General features: G+C 43.8%; 2 protein-coding genes across 7 annotated transcripts in view; both read left to right on the top strand.

Annotated features, from left to right (window-relative positions):
• Positions 1-3,954: 3,954 nt before the first annotated feature.
• Positions 3,955-13,846, top strand: sall3b (spalt-like transcription factor 3b; the record flags this gene model as incomplete). The annotated part of the gene is made up of 4 exons (XM_079288529.1): positions 3,955-4,036; positions 8,748-11,696; positions 11,817-12,160; positions 13,221-13,846. The coding sequence occupies 4 exons, from the start codon at positions 3,955-3,957 to the stop codon at positions 13,614-13,616; spliced, it is 3,771 nt and encodes a 1,256-aa protein (XP_079144655.1). The 3' UTR covers positions 13,617-13,846.
• Positions 13,847-15,091: 1,245 nt separating this feature from the next.
• Positions 15,092-22,214, top strand: part of atp9b (ATPase phospholipid transporting 9B) — a gene marked incomplete at its 5' end in the record, with an annotated part of 54,849 nt that continues 47,726 nt past the window's right edge. For 5 of the 6 annotated variants that reach the window (XM_079288076.1, XM_079288077.1, XM_079288075.1 and 2 more), the window contains 2 exons: positions 15,092-15,171; positions 18,943-19,116. In XM_079288076.1, coding sequence (XP_079144202.1) covers positions 15,092-15,171; positions 18,943-19,116 — 254 coding nt within the window. Of the gene's footprint in view, positions 15,172-15,626; positions 15,679-18,942; positions 19,117-22,214 lie in introns of those variants that run through there. The other variant, XM_079288078.1, reaches the window with a different exon arrangement.

Here is a 22,214-nt window from a genome sequence, read left to right as displayed (position 1 = left end):
GACTTCTTACTGGAACTAAAACGCACGGATGTACTGAACAACCGTGAGATTAAACTCTTTATTAACAAAGAAAGGAGGATGCACTTTGTCTTAAATAGTGAACAGCAGCTCTGGTAAGTTAACTGCATCTGCAGTAGCTTTAATATGCTTGTTTATATATTATTATTTGTACAACTTGTTTTGATGAAGATGGATTTTTGTTTGGTTTAATATGTGATAGGAACCATTGTTACGTCCAATGTTGCTCTGGGGACACATTTACCTGGTTCCAGTGTTGCCAACTTGGCGACTTTCTCGCTAAATCTGGCGACTTTCCGAACCCTCATGGCGACTTTTTTTGTCAAAAGCTACGAGCGACAAATCTAGCGACTTGTTCTGGTGTTTGACTCGTTAAAGCACGTACGTTCTGCACTGTGGTGAACGAGCAGCGGGTGGTGCCGTGAGCTCCTCCGCCACCCCAAAGCACACACAGGCGCCTCACGCAGCAGTCAGAGCAGAGAGGAGACGCACTCTATCTACAGGTGTTGGCTTCATTTTGACACGAAACAAATAATAACCGTAGCTGTGTTTCCACTGCAGGACAGCAGTGAAGGCCCAGGTATGAAATGCACGGCCCGCCACTGCTTGGACCATGGTCTTGCCTCCTGCCGTGGTTCTGTCATATGCATTGAATAGGTTGTAACTCTGTTATGCTGTTAATTCTGTACACATGACATCTATTGCACTTCTGTCCATCCTGGGAGAGGGATCCCTCCTCTGTTGCTCTCCCACAGGTCTTTTCTCCCCGTTAAAGGGTTTTTTGCGGGAGCTTTTCCTGTTCTGATGTGAGGGTTCCGGGACAAGAGGATGTCGCATGTGTACAGATTGTAAAGCCCTCTGAGGCAAATTTGTAATTTGTGATTTTAGGCCATACAAAAATAAACTGAATTGAATTAAAGCGGGGTGGCCGCAGGGAATATTTTCAATTATGCCAAATCCAAATTGTCACTTTCATACGGACAATACTTCTTTCTTGGTAACAATCGCAGAGTGTAGCTTAAAAGAAACGAAATAAATGTTTAACCTCAGGACTAAGTCTACAAACTTACTATAACAGGGTGTTTTAAATGAAAAATATTTCTATGAATCGCTACCACTTTGTGAAGCCCTGCGTACAATCCCCATTTATTAATCAGCTTTCATCCGTACTTGATTTGTGTTACAGCAGCCCAGTGAGTTGGATTAAATACCATGAACAGCTGCGTGATACATCACTGTAATTACTGTAATTTCATGAAGTTCTGAGTGTTGTTTCAGAGGTGTTAGATTGACGTCCAGAGGGTTGTCAAAGTAACAGAAACACCTCGGAGTTCATTGCAGTAGGTGTGGGTGTTTGCATTGTTCTGTCCATCAACTGGACAAAAGACAAGAAACACAGTTTACCTTATTCTAAGATGTGGGGGATTAAAGAAACCTGTTACGAGGACTGGATAATGATCACTTACATCAACTTATATTTTGAAATGTAGCCTCATTATGTCAGATCCCATGGCATACACTGAATGTAATATTGGGGTGAAAATAGCATTTGTGGTTTATTTATTAGTATTTGTCAAATATAAAATGAAATGAAACATCACCTAAGATCACATCTATATTTCCTTGAAAATAAGAGGTTTGAGTCACTTAGTCTATATGATTAAATAGCAAAACTGCAAGTCTTCTGGTTTTATCATTTCCCAAACAAACCAAAGAAACAGCCAAAGTCTTTCCTGTAAAGGCCTCACGTACGATTTGTGACCTCAGTGTTTTTAAAATCCCGGCTATGACCCGGCTTATATTGTAATCTCGTGCAACAACTCGACTCGAACTATAATTAACTGGAGAGTTGAACCATTTAACAATTTAAGCTTCACAGCTGATGCTAATTCTGGTATTTAGTACAACTCCTGCATGTTTTGTTTTTTCCAATGTTTGGTGTAACTTCATGTATTCATTTACTTCCTGCAGCACTTTGATGAACTGAAAAGTTCACATTAAGCGTCATTTATCCTTGAATGCGTAACAATGTTTTGAACTTACAAATGTGTCACTCATCACACTTAACAATACAAACTGATACAGTTGTTCCTCTAACAGTTGTAGCGGGTACTTCAATTCAAGTGGCGCTCTTCTGGCGGCGTTGGTGCAGGCCGAGTTAGAACCTGGAAGACATCATAGTCAAGTAGTAGTTTGATTTTGTGTGCCGACGCTGGTTACAGAGAATCAATATCGAATCAAGGGTGGGGTAGAGGGGAGGTTGAGTTTCCAGATAAGCCCTCTCTTGGCCACTCTGGCTATTCATCATAAGTCTGTAGCAACCTGATAGGTCAGGAGAAATGATATTCCGGCAGGAGCAGTGGGGCATCCTTATCTCTCTATAGCAGGGGAACAGCAGACACACCGATCAATACCAGGCTGTTGTGTAGTACTTGCAATTATCAACAGCTGATCCTGTCCTCCCCCAGCTGCATCTTTTAATGCCACATAATTACAAGTTTTGGGACAATGCCTGGTGGAAAGGGATTACAGCTCTGGTGAAGTATATTATGCTTCTTTCCTTTCTCGTCTTTTGAAATCGCTACAGTCTGTGGAAGACAAGGGGTCAAACAATAACACACACAAAAAACTGATTTTATTATGCACTTCACACGGCTTCATTCACCACCGTGGTCTTTTGGTTGATAGCTGCAGTGACAGTTTTTAAGTGAAAACTGTGACCTGTGGTTGGAGGTCTGAATCACAGCAAAAAAACACAAAAGTTCCACAAAAGATGAAGTTCTCTTTCCCCCCTCTCATTAAAACGCCACTACATAAGATTACAAGAATGAGCCCAGCTCGGTTTGCCCTCCTCGCATCTCTGATCATCACTCAAAGGAAGGAGTTCTTTTGCAACTTCGAGACATTTTTTCAGCCCATTATGGCGCCAAAATTGTGGGAGGTCGCTGCAAACGAAGCAAGTGCTCCAACACCTCCTGTGGTATCCTGGCAGTAGCCTATCGCAGGCGGCTGAAGGACATCTAATGATGGACTGGAGGCGGAGGCAACGAGGAGAGCGCCGGTGCTTCGGATAAACCGGGAGAGTCTCACTTCCACAGCCACCGGTTTCAGATCGGACCTATCTGCGACCTAAGCGTGATTTCTTTGCGCGCAAAGTTTTGACTTTACGCACGTGTAAATCCATTTTATTACGCAAGGATTGGACTTTACGCAGTTTTTGGAGACTCGGCCTATCCTCCTGTGGCAGGACGTCGGCTCCTGTTAGTGTGCTGCTCAGCTGTCTTACGTGTGTGTGTGTGTGTGTGTGTGTGTGTGTGTGCGTGTGTGTGTGTGTGTGTGTGAGGCGTCAGATTCAACCGCGACATCCATCCACATCTCAGACTGAGAAGTCAGCTCAAACCGGAGCGTCTCTTTGGGCACAAACTCATCCAAGAGCGCACAGAGGAAACCTTTAAAACCTCAAACGGACCACACCGCGATGGCAACGAAGTTAAACCCGAAACGCGCGGGCCACCCACAGTGACTTCATGTCGGACTAAACCATGCCGGAGCTGCTCGGAGAGTTGTGCGTCAAAAGGAAGAAGAAAAGAAGCAGCAGCAGCAGCCGCGCACCGGACAGGAAGTGAACTAATTACTGTTAAACCCCATCCCTCATTTCCATATCTAGCGTGAGTTGGCTGGACAGCAGCCAATCCCCCCCCCCCCCCCCCCCCCCCCCCCGCCGAAGGGCAGCAGCGAGATCCGTAAAAGCATTATCCTTCCTCCATCACAATCACACTGACATGCGCAATCTGCGCACGGGCATCGACAGCAGCAGCAGTCGCCGTCCGCTTATTTCACCGGCCCCGCTCCCTCCGAAGGGTCCCATTCGCCGCTCGTAGATGAGTCGGCGGACGGCAAGCGGGGAGTCGGAGAGCGAGAGAGAGAGAGAGCAACATGTCCCGCCGCAAGCAAGCCAAGCCGCAGCACCTCCGGTCAGAGGAAGAAGCGACACGGAGCGGACTCCTCCGCGCAAGTGGTAGGCTTCAAAACACTTTTACTGTGTTTTACTTCAAGCTGCTGGCGCTTCAGAACAGCTGCGTTTAGAGGCTTTTATCGCAGAGTATATATTTGACTATAAAGGAACAAATGACAATGATGGTGGATCTAAACTGAAATAGTGGACAAAGTATTTCGTAAATTAAATAAACGTTTCTCCCCAACTCTAAATTATTATTGTTATTTTTTACCTTTTGACACTTCCAAATGAAAACATTATTAGTATTAAAAACGTTTTTAAAATAATGTTTCGGTCACAAGAAGGGAATTAAATGGTGCATATTTCAATTTTTAATGTTTATCAACAAAATCTGATCCATATATATTGGCTGAAGATGTTGCCAGATAGCAGGCTGCACAATACAAACCTATTTCATTTCATTTAAAAAAAAATTGAATAGAAACAGGGCCTTTATGAACTGATAAATCCACCAAAACGCAGAATAAACCCACCAGGCCAATAATTATATGTTAACAAAGGGTTATTATTTGTGCACGTTATTCTGGCTCAAGGCCTTCCTGTCAACTACTAAAACTTTCACATTTTAATGAGGAGAAAGGCATCTGAAATAAAAACGTGGCTTTGATAAAATTACTTATTATTTATGATCATAATATTGTATTTACATGTATTTTACTGTTAGCTCTCAATTTTTGCATTTTCTATGTTTCATAAATAAGATGAAAAACAAAAGAGATGAGAGTAAATGGATCTGAATCTGGAGTGCATTGAAATAAACAAAGAATCATCCGCATGTATTATGTGTAACTAGATCTCACTTCTTTATCGTGTTGCCAGCCTTTGTTATGGTACACCAGATGCCTAACATCATTTCTAATATTTTAATATTCAATCAAACAATTAAGTTTTCTCCTCATGTACGTTGCAGGAAAGCCTGGATGTTATTTGAACCGTTTAATCAACACGTAACAGCTGAGCACTAACTCACAGTACTCAGTATATTAACAGTTACACTAACCTTTAAACTGTCGGGTTCAGTGTTTTGGATTGAGTTTGGCCCGTACGCTCTCTAGACTCTGTGGAAGAAACGCTTTGAGAAATTGGCTCGTGCTACCTCGCTTTAACTGACAGTTCATAAATCTGTGTGAGAATGAAATCGAATGCAAAATGGTTCATTTGATTCATCCGTGTTTATTCACCATCATCGACCTTGTTGATCATTAATGGCAAAACTCTCAAAAGCAAAAAGGCCTGAAGGCCAAATCCACCCATTCATTTAAATCATCACCACAGCACTTGCTCACATGTTTGTCAGTGGTTTATTCATTTATTTATTTGGTATTTGTGTCTGTGAGAAGGTGTCGAGTGTGAAAGAGGCCCTCCTCTCTCGGGGCCCTCCCACAGCCCTGCAGGTGGGGGGGGGGGGGGGGGGGGGAGATGGGCTTTGATTGAGCCTGCTGACTTAACCTTTGTCAGCCTCACCCTGCGAGGGGCAAGTGCTCCATGTCTGGATCATAATACAATTAGTACATGCGAACCGTTGACCTGCGGCCCCGGAGGTCACACACAGAGAGGCAAAGACTGAGCAGGGTCTGTTCAAAGAGTCCCCCCCCCCTCCCCCCTCCTCCTCCTCCCATCTCCAAACCACACAGCAAGAAAACAAGACATAAATCTGTTGACTGCTCCTGACATTGTGGATGGATCGAGCGAGGGTGACATTTCTGTCGGCGTTATTGTATTTGGAAACATACTCAGAGCTTTAAATCTAAACTGATCTTTGCTTTTTCTGGAAGTAAATGTTGCAAAGCGCAGACGGAAACCCCGAGCGAAGACAGCGAAAGTGTTTTGGCTCCTGTGTTTGCTGAATCGCCTTGGTGATCCTCGGACCACCCACATGGCGAGCCTGCCGCTCTGATTATTTACCTTTTGACGAGTTTGACTTTCAAGGCTGATTCGACCCACTCAGCCGTGGTGACGCTCTTCTTTTGTCAACTGAAAAAAAAAAAAAAAGATTCAAAATGATTTTTATTGTGATCTCAGATACGAGACAGTTGGAAAGCTAAAGCCTGTAATGTATGAAGGGGAGACACTACAGGTGAGTGTGAAACTGTTAACAAATAGATATTGCCATGAAACTTCCATAGTTGATTACAAGTTTTCTGTTACGTCAAAATATGCAAATTAGTCATTATATTATTAAATATCTGCTAATTCTCATAATTTTCCAGAACAGAAATCTGAACATTTGATAAAAGCCAGGTTTAAAATTCTTATTTAATTTTGTTGACATATTAGAGTTAAACTTTTTTACAGAGAGAATTTTGGATTTTTGGATTTTTGTCACTACAAAATATTACTGCCAAAATCCATTTTAGCCCCGTTTTTTAGTAATACAATGTTTAATAAAGCAGGCTCTGAATGATATATGAACAAACCCCTTTTAAAAAACCTTCAGAATATAGAACGGAATAAAACTGTATGTAATACTGAAGTGGAGATTTCTGGCTCAGAGTCTGAGAAAAAAACGGGTTTAAAGGCCTTTTTCTATAAATTAGATTTTTTTTCTCAGACTATATTGTAAAAATAATATACAGTTTCAAAACACTGCAGGGCAATAGGGTAATAACAAATAAATAATAGATATCATGAAACTTCCCCAGTTGGTTACGTATATTAATACTTATTTGTATTACATGTTTTCTGGGATGTTAGATATGTAATGAGTTATTATCTAATGCTTTTGGTGTATTTGGGAGAAATCGAGATGCAAAAAAGACAAAGTAGTAAAATAAACCTGAATAAATGTGTATTTTGGATGTTTTCCTTCCACTGGTCTGAAAGATGTAATGGAAGCAAAATTTACAAAAAAAATCTCAGATTTGACCAGAGCACGAAAAACAATATTTTTGCCTGTAAGGTCCGAGCGTCAACAAACACCATGAATACACACACTCTGTGTGTTTGTACCATCGGTTGAGTGTAGCTGTAAACACACCAGACGTCCCAGTCTGTGTTTAGCTTGAGCACACTGGCACTCATTCGTTCAGGTGGTGAAACACAGTGATAACCGGAGTGTATTGACCACTTTGGAAACACGAACGCTCACACACACACACACACACACACACACACACACACACACACACACACACACACACACACACACACACACACGCATACTGGAGCACATACACACACATTCATGTTAAATTCAGCACTAAAACATGCTTGTTAAAATTGTCCACATACACCGTGTTTAAGAAAAAGGGTGAAGCACATGTGTTGGCCACACACACACACACACGCTCAACACACAGATTAAATTATGTAGCGGAAAGAAAATTATTTTTCATAAAAAGAGTAAATTATTACAAACAAAAAATGTTGAGTGTAAATAAATGTAATTGCATACCTAAACTTCACAATATCTTTGTACTTCTGGTCCTTTTTTAAACTGTTCATTTCATTGAGTTTGTTGTGGGGAAGCCCGAGTGTATGGAACAATACTGCACTATTGATTTTCCCAAATCTTTCCATCTGGTATTGCTGTCTGTTTCCTGATGGGGCAAAGCCTGAACAGATGCACATTCTAAAGTGTCAAATCTTAAAGATCTATTGTCAAACAATGCACGAGAGATTTGTCAAAATGTTTTAGCGATGTGAGGTGTTTTTTTTTCTTTCCTTTTTTACCAATATTTTGATTTAAAACAGTTTATTGATATCACAATGCCACATGAGTTAGGACTTAAAACAACTTATCCATGTGTTATATATTCAGTTCACATCAACAAATTCTGGGTCTTTTATTGGTTTATTCTACTTAGATTCAAGTTTTATTACAAAGCAAAAGGTGGCAAACTTTGCACATATCATTTAGGTTCCTACTGGAATAGAAACAACATCAGGTTGATGAAGCTGCTGTTGAAGCTCTGATTTTATATCATTGAGATAAATACACTTTGCCTGATGTTGTTGATGCAGCATCGCAAACGTGTTCTTCTGGAAATAAGAAGAATCGGTAATACAGTAATAATAAACAATTTACAGCATGTGTTTGAAACTGCTTGGAAGACTAAATGGCTGTGATTCACTGCATTAAAAACACTTGAGTCACAGGGATGAGTTTTACAGTTGAATTATCAGGTCTTACAATCAGGTTAGACCACTTTACAAACAAGTCATAGTTTTTTAAAGAAAATGTGGAAACCGCCCAATTTTTGTGCATAAAGACGAGACACTGAAACATATGGCTGCACAAACACAGAAATCAATGTACAGTATTGGATTTCATGATCTGTCTGAATGCACAATCGAGAGGCCAGATAACTTTGTTGAACTTTATTGATTTTTCAGGGAGATTATTAACATCTGCAAAAGGGGAGTGAGTTTGAAACCTTGTGACGTTATTGTGGGGCCCGTTGAATATGAATGTTTTTTTAACATCAAGTGATCTGCTTCTACACGCATCATTGTATAAAAACCTCCTTGTAATTCAGCTTGACATGTTTGTTGTCTTTGGACACTTTGGGATCGCTTGTGGAATTCCAAGTGCAGTGGGTTTGAACAATGCTTGTCCACACAACATGTTGCGGAAAGACGGACTCGCTGCTCTGTGTGTTGGGGATTAATTACAACATGACGAAGGGAAATGTGTCCCTCTGGTGAAATATCAGGACGATAAAGGATCAATCATGCGTTCTTAATATATCTTCTTTTTTTTTGCTTTCAGGCATCATTGAGGGCATGGAGAGAGAGGAGACCGATGGACGCCGCCACAGCAGCGAGGACACACACATCTGTGACACATGCTGTGCTGAGTTCTTCACTTGGACCGAACTGAGTGAACATCAGAAAGTCTGCACCGAGGAGCCCTTGGTGCTGATAGTGAAGGACGATGACGGGATGCCAGCTCCCGAGGAATCTCCTGTCGGACCCTCTCCGGTTCCCAGCGTGGCGTCCAGTGACTCGTCCACGGCCAAGTTCACATATGGCGGCTTTGAGCTGGGGGAGACGCTGGCGAACGACGTCACTGTGGATAATTTAGAGGACGGCGTGGAGCGTGATGAGGCCATGGAGCTCAAGCGGGACAAATACACAGCAACCTCCAGCCCTCGGCCTCCAGATTCAGCCGAGTCCACCTCCCCCCAGGTGTCGGCTGCTGGCGACTACGGCGTGCAGAGCACAAACGTGACGCTGGAGATCCTCCACAGCACCAGGGTGGCCGTCGCTCAGTTCTCCCAGGGGATCAGCAGCGGTGGCAAGGCGGCTTCAGCGGCAATCCCGGTGATCCTGGAGCACCTGCTGGCTCTGCAGCAGCAACAGGTCCATCAGCTGCAGCTCATCGAGCAGATCTGCAGCCAGGTCGCCGGCATGAACCGACAACCGACACAGGCGGCGCTAAACCCAGCCTCCAGATCTCTGTCTCTGGCACCTAACTCTTTCCCTTGTCAAGGCATCGCCCCTCGTCCCATCCTGCCGCTGTCGGGAACGATGCCCTCCGCCGTCAACGGGCAGGCCGCGGTTTCTCTGTCCTCCGTGCTCGAGAAATCATACGGTCTCCCCTCACAAACTGTATGCGGCCAGTCCACCTATAGAGATGTGACATGTACCTCAGCTCCCTCGGAAAATTCAACCCGGCCTCTCTCCAGCTGCAGCAGCACGTTACTGCCTCCTTACGCAGGCTCGCACACCGGCAGCATGAGCTGTCCTCAGACACTGAGCTCCTCCAGCACACTCCCCCTCGGGCCGAGCAGCCTCCTCAGCTCATCCTCCAGCCTCCCATTTCTACCTCAGAGCCCCCTCAGCGGCGTCATTTTCCCCAATCCCTTGGCAAGCATCGCCGCTACAGCCAACGCACTTGACCCCCTCGCAGCTCTGATGAAGCACAGGAAGGTCAAGCTGCCCAACGTGCCCTTGTTCGAAACCAAGCCCAGCCCAGAGGAGCCCTTCTTCAAGCATAAATGCAGGTTCTGTGCCAAAGTGTTTGGCAGCGACAGCGCTCTGCAGATCCACCTGCGCTCCCATACAGGGGAGCGGCCCTTCAAGTGCAACATCTGCGGCAATCGCTTCTCCACGAAAGGGAACTTAAAGGTGCACTTCCAGAGGCATAAAGAGAAGTATCCTCACGTTCAGATGAACCCTTACCCGGTGCCAGAGTATCTGGACAGCGTGCCAACAAGTTCTGGGATTCCCTACGGAATGTCCTTCCCTCCAGAAAAACCCGCCTCCTCATGGCTGGAGAGCAAACCTGTTGTAGCAACTCTGCCAGCCACCATGGGCCTTCCGCTTTCCTCCACTATTACCAGCATCGGAGGCTCAAATGACCCTGTAAGCGTAACACCATCCGTTAAATCTCCCTACCAGCCAGCCCCTGGTGAATGTGTATCTTTGTCACCCAACCACAGGGGCAGCGAGGTTCATCCCTCTCCTGTTTCACCGTCTCCACAGTCCCACCATGAGACAGAAGAGTCCAATAAACTGCAAACAGAGGGGGTGCACCTGCCCCAGAACTGCTCCCTGAGACAGAGGGCCAACCCAGTAACAGAAGCAACCAGCACTACGACCCCGTCCTTGGCCACCACGCCTGAACCCGTCCCCTCGGCGTCCCCTGTCTCCCACTCCCCGGCCCTCTCGTTCAGCTCCGACGAAGCTAAATTCCCAACCGGTGGTTTCCTGGACTCTATGCAAACATCCGAAACCTCGAAGCTCCAGCAGCTGGTGGAGAACATCGACAAAAAGATCTCAGACCCCAACCAGTGTGTCCTCTGTCGCCGTGTCCTCAGCTGTCAGAGTGCGCTGAAGATGCACTACCGCATTCACACCGGCGAGAGGCCCTACAAATGCAAAGTGTGTGGCAGGGCTTTCACCACCAAGGGCAACCTGAAGACCCACGTCAGTGTCCACCGAGAAGATGCCCCCGTTCAGGTGCAACACTCGTGTCCCATTTGCCAGAAGAAGTTCACCAACGCTGTTGTCCTCCAGCAGCATATCCGTATGCACATGGTGGGGCAGATTCCGGACTCGACCCTGGTGGACGGACTCCAGGAGATGGGCGGCGATGCCTCCCTCAACGAGAGGAGCTTTGACAGCCTAAGCAGCAACGACAATGACTTCGTTGACGACATCTCAATGGAGGATGACGAGGAGGAGGAGGAGGAGGTAGAAAACATGGAGGAGGCTGTAAATCCATTCAAACCCTTGATATTTGAATATAATTCTCCTCCTAAGTCATCCAGCATTGTTTCGAGTATAGCCGCACTGGAGAACCAAATGAGGATGATTGATTCCACTTTAAGCCTAAACCACTCCTTCGGCCTAAAAGCCCTGACAAATGGTTTCAATGACAGTGGCCAGCACAACGTTAAATGCTCGCTATCGGAGAAAAGGCCGCAGAATTGCAGCCCGAACGTGTCGGAGTCCTCCTGTTCCCCTCGTGTATCAGTGTCCACAGTTGAAAGCAGCTCAGAGGGAGTGACCATGAAATCCCCTGCAGTGAGCAGCAACAGGCCAGAGCCCCAAGAGCCTTTGGCAGCCTCGGTGAAGAGAGAGCAATCTGAGTCTCCTACCTCTGCATCAGCAGCTGCAGCGGCCCAAGAGCTGAGAGGAATACATGCCAGCAAGCTCTGTGTGAAAGAGGAGACTCCGTATAGTATGTTGTTCCAGCTGAGCAGAGAAAGAGGTACTTTTACACTGTTGTACTACTCAAGTAAAAATGGCCACGGCCTACTGCAGTTCAATCTGTTGTTTTTAAGGATGTCATTGATGTTACATTCTAAGGGAGGAAAACTTTCATTTTCAGCTGCAGGTCACAGCATCCCCAGCCTGGTTACCAGCACGTCGTTGGGCCTGATAAAAGCCGAGGTAAATGGTCACGGTCACCCACACAACCGGCCCGAAGGGCAGCACCCACCGTTCAGCGTCCACATCCCCCCGGCTTACGTGTCAGTCGGTAGCTCGGGGATGGCCTCCCTGCTCGGCCCCGCGCCTCCCCGGCGAACACCGAAGCAGCACAACTGCAACGCCTGTGGGAAGAACTTCTCATCAGCCAGCGCCCTGCAGATCCACGAGCGCACGCACACCGGAGAGAAACCGTTTGTGTGCTCCATCTGCGGCAGAGCGTTCACCACGAAAGGCAATCTGAAGGTACATTTGTGCTGTTTGTGCTGTCCGGATTCAAGCCGATTGATATATTCAGTCAATTTTAAAGTTAGAATTCCACCATAGGTTTAGTGGGTCTATCTCTGCGTTGTGTTGTATAGTGCTTAAACTTTTCTGGTGCAACACAGAACAATCCCCTTTTATCAGAAAATGTACAAATTCTAAATTGCAACATATTTATTTGCATACACATACATTTTAGCAAATGGAAGAACATTAGGAACTCGGAAATGTTAGCTTTCACTTTCAAAATAAAAGTCTGGGCTAAATCCACATAAGATACATTAGAGATCTATAAGGCCCTGTTCATAATTTAGTGCCACATCTGTCCTATGATGTTTGTTTCTAGGTCTTTTCCTCTCCACTAAAAAGACAAAACCCCAAAAGAAATATATCTGAAGCAAACCACAAAGACTTTTTCCACATCCATATCATTTCCCCCCACATCTTACATGTGTACAGGGCTCCAATTTACAATTAGTTTCCTTCTTGAGTAGCCTGCTGGTTATTTTCTCTATTCATCAATTATTTGTATGGTTTATGAAATGTCAGAAATAATAATGATAAAAATATGCATCCCAATTTCTCAAAGTGACATTTTCAGATTGTTTGTTTTGTCGAACCATCAGGCCAAAACCAAAAGATATTTCAGCTCACTTTCATATAATAAGACAAAGAATAGTGGAACATCTTTACATTTGAGAAGATGGAAACCAACAAATATTTGGCATTTTTTCTTGGAAATTCACTCAAACCATGAATTGATTCGCAAAATTATTGCTGATTAGTTTTCCGTTGAATTGATTAATCAACTAATCGACATTCAAAAAAACGATTCCAGTGGAGCTATGGTGTTGTCACATCTTGTAAACACAGATGCCAATGAAAGATCTGTCCAAGTCAAACAAATACATATGAAATTCTTTAAAATTTGGATTTTTGTAATTCTTTTTGAAACATTTACTGGGACCACCCGTGCTAAACATGCTTGCATTCTGAAACAAAAGTATCCACCGCATCTAATGTTTTTGCGTGTCGTTTTCAGGTCCACATGGGAACCCACATGTGGAACAACGCACCGGCCAGGAGAGGCCGGCGGCTGTCGGTAGAGAACCCCATGGCCCTGCTAAGTGGGGAGGCGGCGAAGTTTGGAGAGATGTTTCAGAAGGACCTGGCCGCTCGAGCGATGAACGTAGACCCTGGATTTTGGAACCGCTACGCCACAGCCATCGCCAACAGCCTGGCCACCACCAAGAACAATGAGATCTCAGTAATCCAGAACAGGGGCATCTCTCATCTGCACCCTCTGACTGCAGGCATGAACAGAGTGAGCGCCGCAGGAAGTCCAATAACCAGTCTAACCAAGACAGGCATGGACCTGGGAAATAATAGGCATTTTTCTCTGCTCATCGATGACAGCAAAGAAATTGGAATCAATTGAAAAGATGAATGGAGACTTGACACTTATGCAATCTATTGTGGACATTAAAATATTTGTAAATTACGTTGTTTGTTCTTATGTATTGTATATAGACTTAAACAAAATAACTTTTTAAGAGTTGACAGAGAATTGTAGGGTATTCACATTTTGCTTTTGTTCTCATTAAATACGTTGGCTAACTTGTACCTGAAGATTCCTACGGTGCTGAGATGTATGGTTGCTCTGAAGAAGGGGACATATGTTCAAATCAATAATGCAAAGAGTCTGTTATCTCCTCCGGACAGCTGCCCAATGCTGCTAGCGGGTGCAAAGCACAAACCACGCTCATAAATACCCACAATTACCAGTTGTGAGAACGGTTGGACCCAAATAAAAACTAGAACAAACAGTCTGTATGTTCAATTTACTTCCTCACTCTGTTTCAACACTGAAAAGAGCTTTCTTTGGAATAAAAAGTTATACTGAGCTCTTTCCTTTCATTAAGCTTCATCTCCATAACTTACCTCTCTTGGCTATATTTTGTAACAACTTCTGCATGAAGTTAAACAAGAGCAATCAAGCATGGACAAACATGCACTCATAGACAAAATGCTTTTGTTAACATGTTGTTTTTGTATGTTGGTTATCTTTTATGTTCTTGTTGTAGGCCTGGAGCAATATATTTTCAATTATAATAATAATTTCGGGGTGCGTCAGTTTTCAGTTTGCAAAAGCATTACTCAATTTGACTGTTTACTGTTTTTTTTTCTTAAAATATTTCTTTACAAACTTTATGATGTAGAGACATGCACATGCTGTTCATCTACAATGTGAGAGAATGAATGCAGACGGGTCATTTTCTCATTTCTGTTGCTGTTTTTGGGAGACACACACCGATGAAAAACTCAATAAGCCAATTAATTTTGAATATCATCTGGTACTAAAAGAAAAATAAACAAAGTAAGACAATGTGGTCAACGTTAGACTTCTTGATAACAAAAGAGTTGGGTTTAATTGTTGTTGTTTTTTGACAACATTTTTTCCAAACCGTTGAAACAGTCTCAACTCAAAGGTTCCCTTATTAGCTTTTGCGAAGCTTTCAACCGCATCTCACGGTCTTAATCAGTATTCAGCAAATACATTATCTGCTCTAAATTAGTTTTCTACGGATCATTTATGCTGCATTCGGCGACTGTCGGAAAGTGGAACTTCCTAGGAATCTAGCTTCAATATAACGCCAACTTTTGGAAAGAAGACACATTCATTATGTATTTTGCTTGCTTTAGAAATCCTTTGTATGAGCGTTATGTTGTGCTACATTGACGGAATAACAGATATAAAAAGTAAAATACACCCTTTATGTTAATCGTAATCTACGCGTCACTGTACTTCTCATAGAAAGTCATAATTACGCTATTTCGGCACAGTCGGCGAACGCATCATAAGTCCTAAACGATTTTTTAACGTGACGTCAGGATGTGTACTGCCCAGCCAAGATGGCTGACAGTATCCTGTTAAATCCGGTACGGAAGAACTCGAAGCGATTACCGTATTACAACTCAGCCAGACTTTCAAGGTATGGAGGGTGGGTAGCTGTGCTGGTTTCTTCGGCTGCGTACTAACAACTCTGCCGTTTATCTCAAATGTTATCTCACATTTCGCCGCCTCGCTCACTCGCGGGGTGTGTGCGTGTTTGTATTCGGGTCGCGGCTGTTAGCTTGTGTCGCTAGCGCCGCTGCTGCCAGCTCTGTCACATTGTCTTGTTTGACAGCCGCTTGGCTCACTCACACCAACACACATAGAGCTCAAAATTCGTCTAATATTTCATCTGCCTTTACGAGTGAACACCACCGACTCTATATCCTCTTACTGTGCGCTAGTAAGTGGCATATACGTTAGCTGTTGAGCACTGCTCGGTCCCCTCCTGGCATTTAACGTTAACGTCACAGTCACATGATGGCTTGTGTGCGTTAACCAAGTTCGTCACACGCTATAAAAGTAGTGTTTCATACTTTCACCGACATGCTCATTCTCAGACTGAACAAGGATGAGCTAATAAAGCCCCCAGGGTCAGGAATGGACAGTAAGTGGACTAATTACATGACCAGGTACTTTTAGACCAAGTCGTAGGTTTGTTACTAATTGACTACAAAGTGTAAGCTAATGTGTTTAAATGGTAGCTCAGAAGCAGTTGTGATAATGTTTCTTTACCATCCCACAGCAGCTCTGCCTTTCTGTTTCCCCTTGATGTGACAGTTCATTGGGGGGACTCGTCCGTAAGTTGGTGGATGCCTCGAGCACAGTGGCCGATTTGTGTTCAAGTTTTGTCATCACTTCTAGAGGTTCTCTCTTTTTTTAAGTGATTCCACTTGTTGTGTAAAACTCTCTTCTCATATTTAGATATACGTCTTTGTTTTTGTTTGCAAACTTTCTAGTTGGCCTCTCTCGTCCTGAGGCCTGCCCACTATTCACATCATTAACCCACTCTCGACCTCATCTCATCGACCTCGGTCTCATACCTCTAGACCAGCAGAAATGAGGGTCAGCATTGAGTCAATTTCTCTCGGTGAGGTCCATTCTTTTCATGGCGGAGGGATACAGAGCGAATTAAGATTCAGTTACAGATCAGTCTTATTCGTGTCTGTTTCCTGATGAAACTTCCCAGAATAGTGCATTTGTATACAGTTGAATGTAGAGTTGTTCAGATGTTTGTATCGGAACAAGTCTGGTTCTGGGTCTGGTGTGGCGAGTACGGGAGTCAACGCACCGATCAGATATCGCGTTATCATATCAATTATCGGCTCATTTACGCTACACTGATACAACAACACATGTCACTCGATACCCGTTCTGTACATCCTGCCCGATCTGTACTGCATCAACTGAGATGAGAAAGAAGCGAGATGGCTCACTCATTAGCTACTTTCCTCTCATCAGACGAGAGTGTGATGTTAGCCATAGCTAGCAAAATATCAAAAATATTTATCAGCAAATGTTCAGCGAGTCTCAACACCTGCAGTTACCACCTCCTCAGCCTCTCACAGCAGGCTTTACACAAGCAAGAGAAGTGATATATTGAGAAAATAAATGTTCCCCCAGTAGACTATGATTTGTTTCCCTGAGAGCGTGTTTTTCCATCCAACATATGGACCTGACACACTTGGTAACGTGCACTATAAACCAGTGGCGGGCCAGACATTTTATACCTGGGCCTTCTGTGCTGTCCTACTACACTTGAGCCAGCTCCTAATAACCTCATTATGATGCTACGGTTATTATTTCTTTATAGAGGTGTAACAATACACGTATTCGTATTAAACTGTTCGGTACGAGACTTACGAACCGAACAATACGTTTGAATAATACTAGTGCATTTGGAAAACGGAGAAGCTTAAATTGTTCTCTGTGGACTGCGCTCACGTATTAGACAACGGGCTGTGGCACCTTTTGAACCCGGAACAATAACAAAAAACAGCTGTGTTCAGGTAGGCTACGCTAAACTAGCTTAGCAGGGAAACAACAGCGGCACACAATCTATGAACTCTCCCCGCAGCGTTTAGCTGTTCCCTACTGATTCAAACAGGGCTAAAGCAGTCGCCACACAATCTCCATTTCTCCAGACCATCATGCTTGCTTTGTAAAAAGAAAACAGCCCGAACGGATTAAATTGTCCGGACAATAACCCCACGCATGACGGGATGCTTCGTAATTAACGGATAATGCATATAGTCCAAATCAATGTAACTAACACAATGACGAGAACAAACTCACAAGAACCAGTCACATATATTTATATGACAACAAAGCAACCCAGCAGCGCTAGAGCACGAGCCATTCATATTATTCATAAAAACAACGCAATAGACAAATGAACACAGTAGTAGCGCTACTGCAGATGTAAAAAAACAAAAGCAGTTGACTTACCAAAGCTGCCTTCACTTAAAGACAAAGTCCATCCTCCTTTCTTTCTTAACAAAGTTAGTAACTCCCAAATCCATTTCTTCTCCTTCAGCCATTGAGAAAAAAAACAAAGCTCGGTAAAAAAATAATCTACACCAAGCGAAACGCTAAAAATGTCATAACTTCTCTTACATGTTTCAACCTGAACTCTTACTAAACACTAAGATCTGCTAGCTAGCTTTCTGTTTGACAAAAGTCACGCTGGCCCACTGACCAATCACGGCGCACGTTAATGCAGACGTACTTAGCAGGCTACCTGGGTACCACTGGCACGTCAAAGAATACGCCCAACATGTCAAACTAAAGATCTGATTGGTTGAACACTATGACAATCAACAATATCGTCCCCATTCACTTAAACTGCACATGAATTCACTTGTGAGTCTGCAGGCCTCGGGCCTCTCTTCTTACATAGACATAGAGGCTGAATCTGATTGGATAAAAGCTCTACTTAAAACAAGCTGCACTGGAAGCAGAGCAACAGAGGAAGACAGGCGCTGTGCAATGAGAAAATAATATAATGGGAAAAACAATTATTATAATATTAAGCTATTATAATAGCTATAACTTAGTGATTCTGTTTAGGCCAGCAGAGAAGGCTTAGCTGGCCCTGACGACCCTCCACTGGTATAAGCGTGACTGGATCCGAAGGTTTCCTCTCATGTTGTCTATTGCAATATATCAGATATGACTGTTGATGTTTTGGTGTCTGAAATGTCTTTGTGCTGGATCGGTGTGATCACCTTTGACATTAATGAAGTAGACGGCTTCCTTTACATCCTATTAATACCAGATTTAGGTTTGCACCATAATTACTTGACAACTTCAAAATGGTGTTTGAAAATCGAAAACATCTGTCAGCAGATAAGCAACCTGTATTGTTTCTTCAGAAAACACTATGTTGTCATGTTGGGCTACAGACTGCCTTTTATTTTTTCAGAGGAGCCTCATGAATTAGATCTCGGGGTCTTCTCAAGAGGGTTTCCACCGTGTCCTTGATGACGTGAATAGGAGACGTACTCCTGCGGTTCTTAGAGATGGAGGAACTGGGTCAACTACGCTAACCAGCTTTAATCTTTGCCTTTGCCAGATGTGAAGCCTCCTCTCTTTCTTAAATCTCGACTGTCATCCGACCAAAAAATGTCCATAGTTTGGCCACACATCCTGTCTGTAATTCAGCATCCATGGGGATCAAAAGAAGAGCTTATCATAATGAGAAGAGTGCAGGTTGTATCTCAATGTGCTTCGTACAATTCAAATGTATATCTGTTGAGATGAGTCTTCTAACGCTGGAACAGTGTCGTCTTCATTCAAAATCTTGAGTCCTTCTGAACACAGTCTATCTCAGTTCAGTGTCTTTATGTGTGGCGGCGCTCTGTCCTCGCAGATACTCCGTAGAAGATGAACCCTCGAACCTGGACGAGATGCCTCTGATGATGTCGGAGGACGGCTTCGAGAACGATGAGAGCGACTACCAGACGCTGCCCCGGGCCAGAGTCAACCAGAGACGGACAGGCCTCGGCTGGTTCCTCCTAGGAGGCTGGAAAGTCCTCTGTGGCAGGTATTTCTACGCCATTGGAGACTCAAAGAAATGATGCATGGATCACTCTCTAGCAGTGGCGGCTGGTCAATAGAGGGCCATGGGGCATGGCCCCACCATGAGCCACACAAAAAAAAAAAAATTATAATAATCATAAATTATACAAATTGTCAATATTTGTGTTTTTGAACCATGGAATGTACCCAGTAATGTGTGTAAAATATGATATCTGCGCAAAATATATGCTTTTCCTGCTCGTCCTCTCCGCCTGTGTGCTCTCTGCGCGTTCTCGTCAGGAGAAGTCTCTACAGGCGCCCGCGCGAGCACTCCTCCTCCAAGACCCGTTTGAGAGGAGAACTTTGAGGAGATTCTGCAGCCAAAGAGCTGATATCAGATCAGCCTGACCTCACAATCAGACAGCAGACTCGCGGGAAAGGGAAGCAGTACATGCGGAGCTTCTGTACTAGCTGTACACCAGACAGGTTTGGCTAGCTGGATGATGTCATGTTAATAACGTATTTAGCTTTTTAAAACAACGGGGACGGATCCAGCACGGACAGTTACGGGAGTGAGGGATGAGGAGGTAAGGAAACATGAGAACACCAGGGTAGGGAGTGAGGGATGAGGAGGTAAGGAAACATGAGAACACCAGGGTAGGGAGTGAGGGATGAGGAGGTAAGGAAACATGAGAACACCAGGGTAGGGAGTGAGGGATGAGGAGGTAAGGAAACATGAGAACACCAGGGTAGGGAGTGAGGGATGAGGAGGTAAGGAAACATGAGAACACCAGGGTAGGGAGTGAGGGATGAGGAGGTAAGGAAACATGAGAACACCAGGGTAGGGAGTGAGGGATGAGGAGGTAAGGAAACATGAGAACACCAGGACACACATGGAGAACTCTGTTCAGCTACATATTAGACAAAGTGAACATCTTTTCTTCGACACAGCTGTCCTCAGTCTCATCTGCTTAACTTGGTCATGGAGGCATCAACATGTAATAGAGATGTTAAATTAACAGTGAAAACTCATCATAGCTTAATTTAACATCAGTATTCATAATTACACTTCATGTTTACTTCTCCTGATCTTTACCTCCTATAACAAGGTCCATAGGGGCATCTCAATAAATAAACATGTTATATTATATTATATAAGTGTTATTTACTGATTGTTTTCGTGTTGGAATACATGTTAAATATTTAACTGCCAAGTAATAATGCGTGTTTGATACTACATTTTTTTTTTTGCATTAAATCATACTGGGATGTTTGCTGAAATTGATAGGATGGCCCGACCTACAACATTTACCACCAGCCGCCACTGCTCTCTAGCCACATGGAGCTGGACCCTTCTCCCCTTGCTTCGGTCCAGTCCTGCTTCTGTTGCTGAAACAAAGTTTAAACAAAAAGCTGTGTAATATTTAGTGGTGTCACGGATCGATCCGTGATCCGTTCGGATCAGCCCTCACGGTTCGGATCACTCGTGAGCCGAGGATCAATCCAGTATTTTTTTTATTTTTTTTACAGCGTAATCATCATAGTGTGTAATAAAGTTCTACTGCTGCTGTTCCTTTTCAAGTAACAAGTCCCCAAATATCAATGCAGAGTGTCAGTGAACAGATATAAAGCAGTAGTGTGTTCACGTGAACGGAGCAGCTTAGAAGCATTTAACGGTGAAGTCATGGCGAGCGGAGGAACGTCAGAAGCCGCGGCGTCATTTAAGTCGCAAGTTTGGGAACATTTTGTCTTCCCTGTAACGTATAATGACGGATGAGGGTGGTGGACGAAACCGTTACGGTATGTAGGCGTTATTTAAAGAGAGACACACGACAACGGCAAAACATCGGCATGTCCACACATATGAAGAGACACCATCCCGTCTGTCAGCGACGGGGACACTCCGGTGTAGAAAACAAAGGATTTCTAAATCTGGTTAAAGTGCTTGAGCCACGCTACGAAATCCACTCACGCACCCACTTCAGTGTGAAGCTGTTCCAGGCCTCTATGAGAAGGAAAAGACTGTAGAGACTGCTTTCACCACGGCGGAGTGATTCTTAGTCCGGTGCTGTAGACACGCCCCCTCTGAGAGAGTCACACACACACACACCTGGTTCAGGTGCTGACAGAAGCATCAGAGTGAAGCTAGACAGGCCCAATAACATTCCAGTCACCACAGAAAGGTCGACCCTCTCCCCAGACAATGGAGATATTCTCATCTTTTTGAAAATAATGTCACAGTAACGGTAAACATTATTGTGTATTTGAATGGCATAACCTGACAGGAAGTAAACAGACCCAAGTTGTTGCTGAGCAGTTCAGTTCAGTGTAAACAGTGGAAGCTAGCTCACTGGCTGTTTCTTTCTTTCAATATTGATGAAAGGACGAGGATATCAACATACCTCATGTTGCACTTAAACTTAACAGAATTCTTGAATGTATTATTTTTATTTATTTATTTCATTTTGTTTCAAATTGGACATCTTCACTATTTTTGTTTTCATGTAAGACTACAGCCTAAAGTTCTATGCTTAGTGTTCTTGAAGTTCTTTAATTAATAAATGGAAAGCAAAGTTATATTTGTCTCCCCTTTTCTTTGTTGATCCGAAAAATGATCCGAACCGTGACTCCTGAACCATGATCCGAACCGAACCGTGAGGTGTGTGATCCGTTACACCCCTAGTAATATTCTCACAATTTCTGCTGTTTCATCTACTAACTACTGTCTGGGTGTCCTTGAATATAAAGTTTGATATAATATTCTTACTTTTAATACACTACTTGTATTAATAGTGTATACGTACACAGTACACACACAAATACTGCCTTCCTATAATAAATTCCTCTGCTGCGCTGTAAAGTCACGTCACCAGTCATTGTCCCTCCGTTTGGACCGTTAACCGCTCTGGAAGTTGTCCGTGTTTTGTCATTCTGTAAACGTGTCAGTGTCTAATGTCAGTCAGCACGCTCTTAGACGATCAGTTTGGATTTCAAACGCACCGGTAGCTGTGCGTGAAGCGCGGAGAGAGGATAAGGCTGTGTTTTTTTTATTTATTATTCATTTATTTATGGTCGAGTTCCTCGATGCGCACCATCAACCCAAAAAGATGTTCTGCTCAAACG

Source organism: Melanostigma gelatinosum (genome assembly GCF_949748355.1).
Source record: "Melanostigma gelatinosum genome assembly, chromosome: 17".
NCBI classification, from domain to species: Eukaryota; Metazoa; Chordata; class Actinopteri; order Perciformes; family Zoarcidae; genus Melanostigma; species Melanostigma gelatinosum.
Note: the sequence above shows the minus strand (reverse complement) of the source record. Positions and strands in the feature narration are given on the sequence as shown.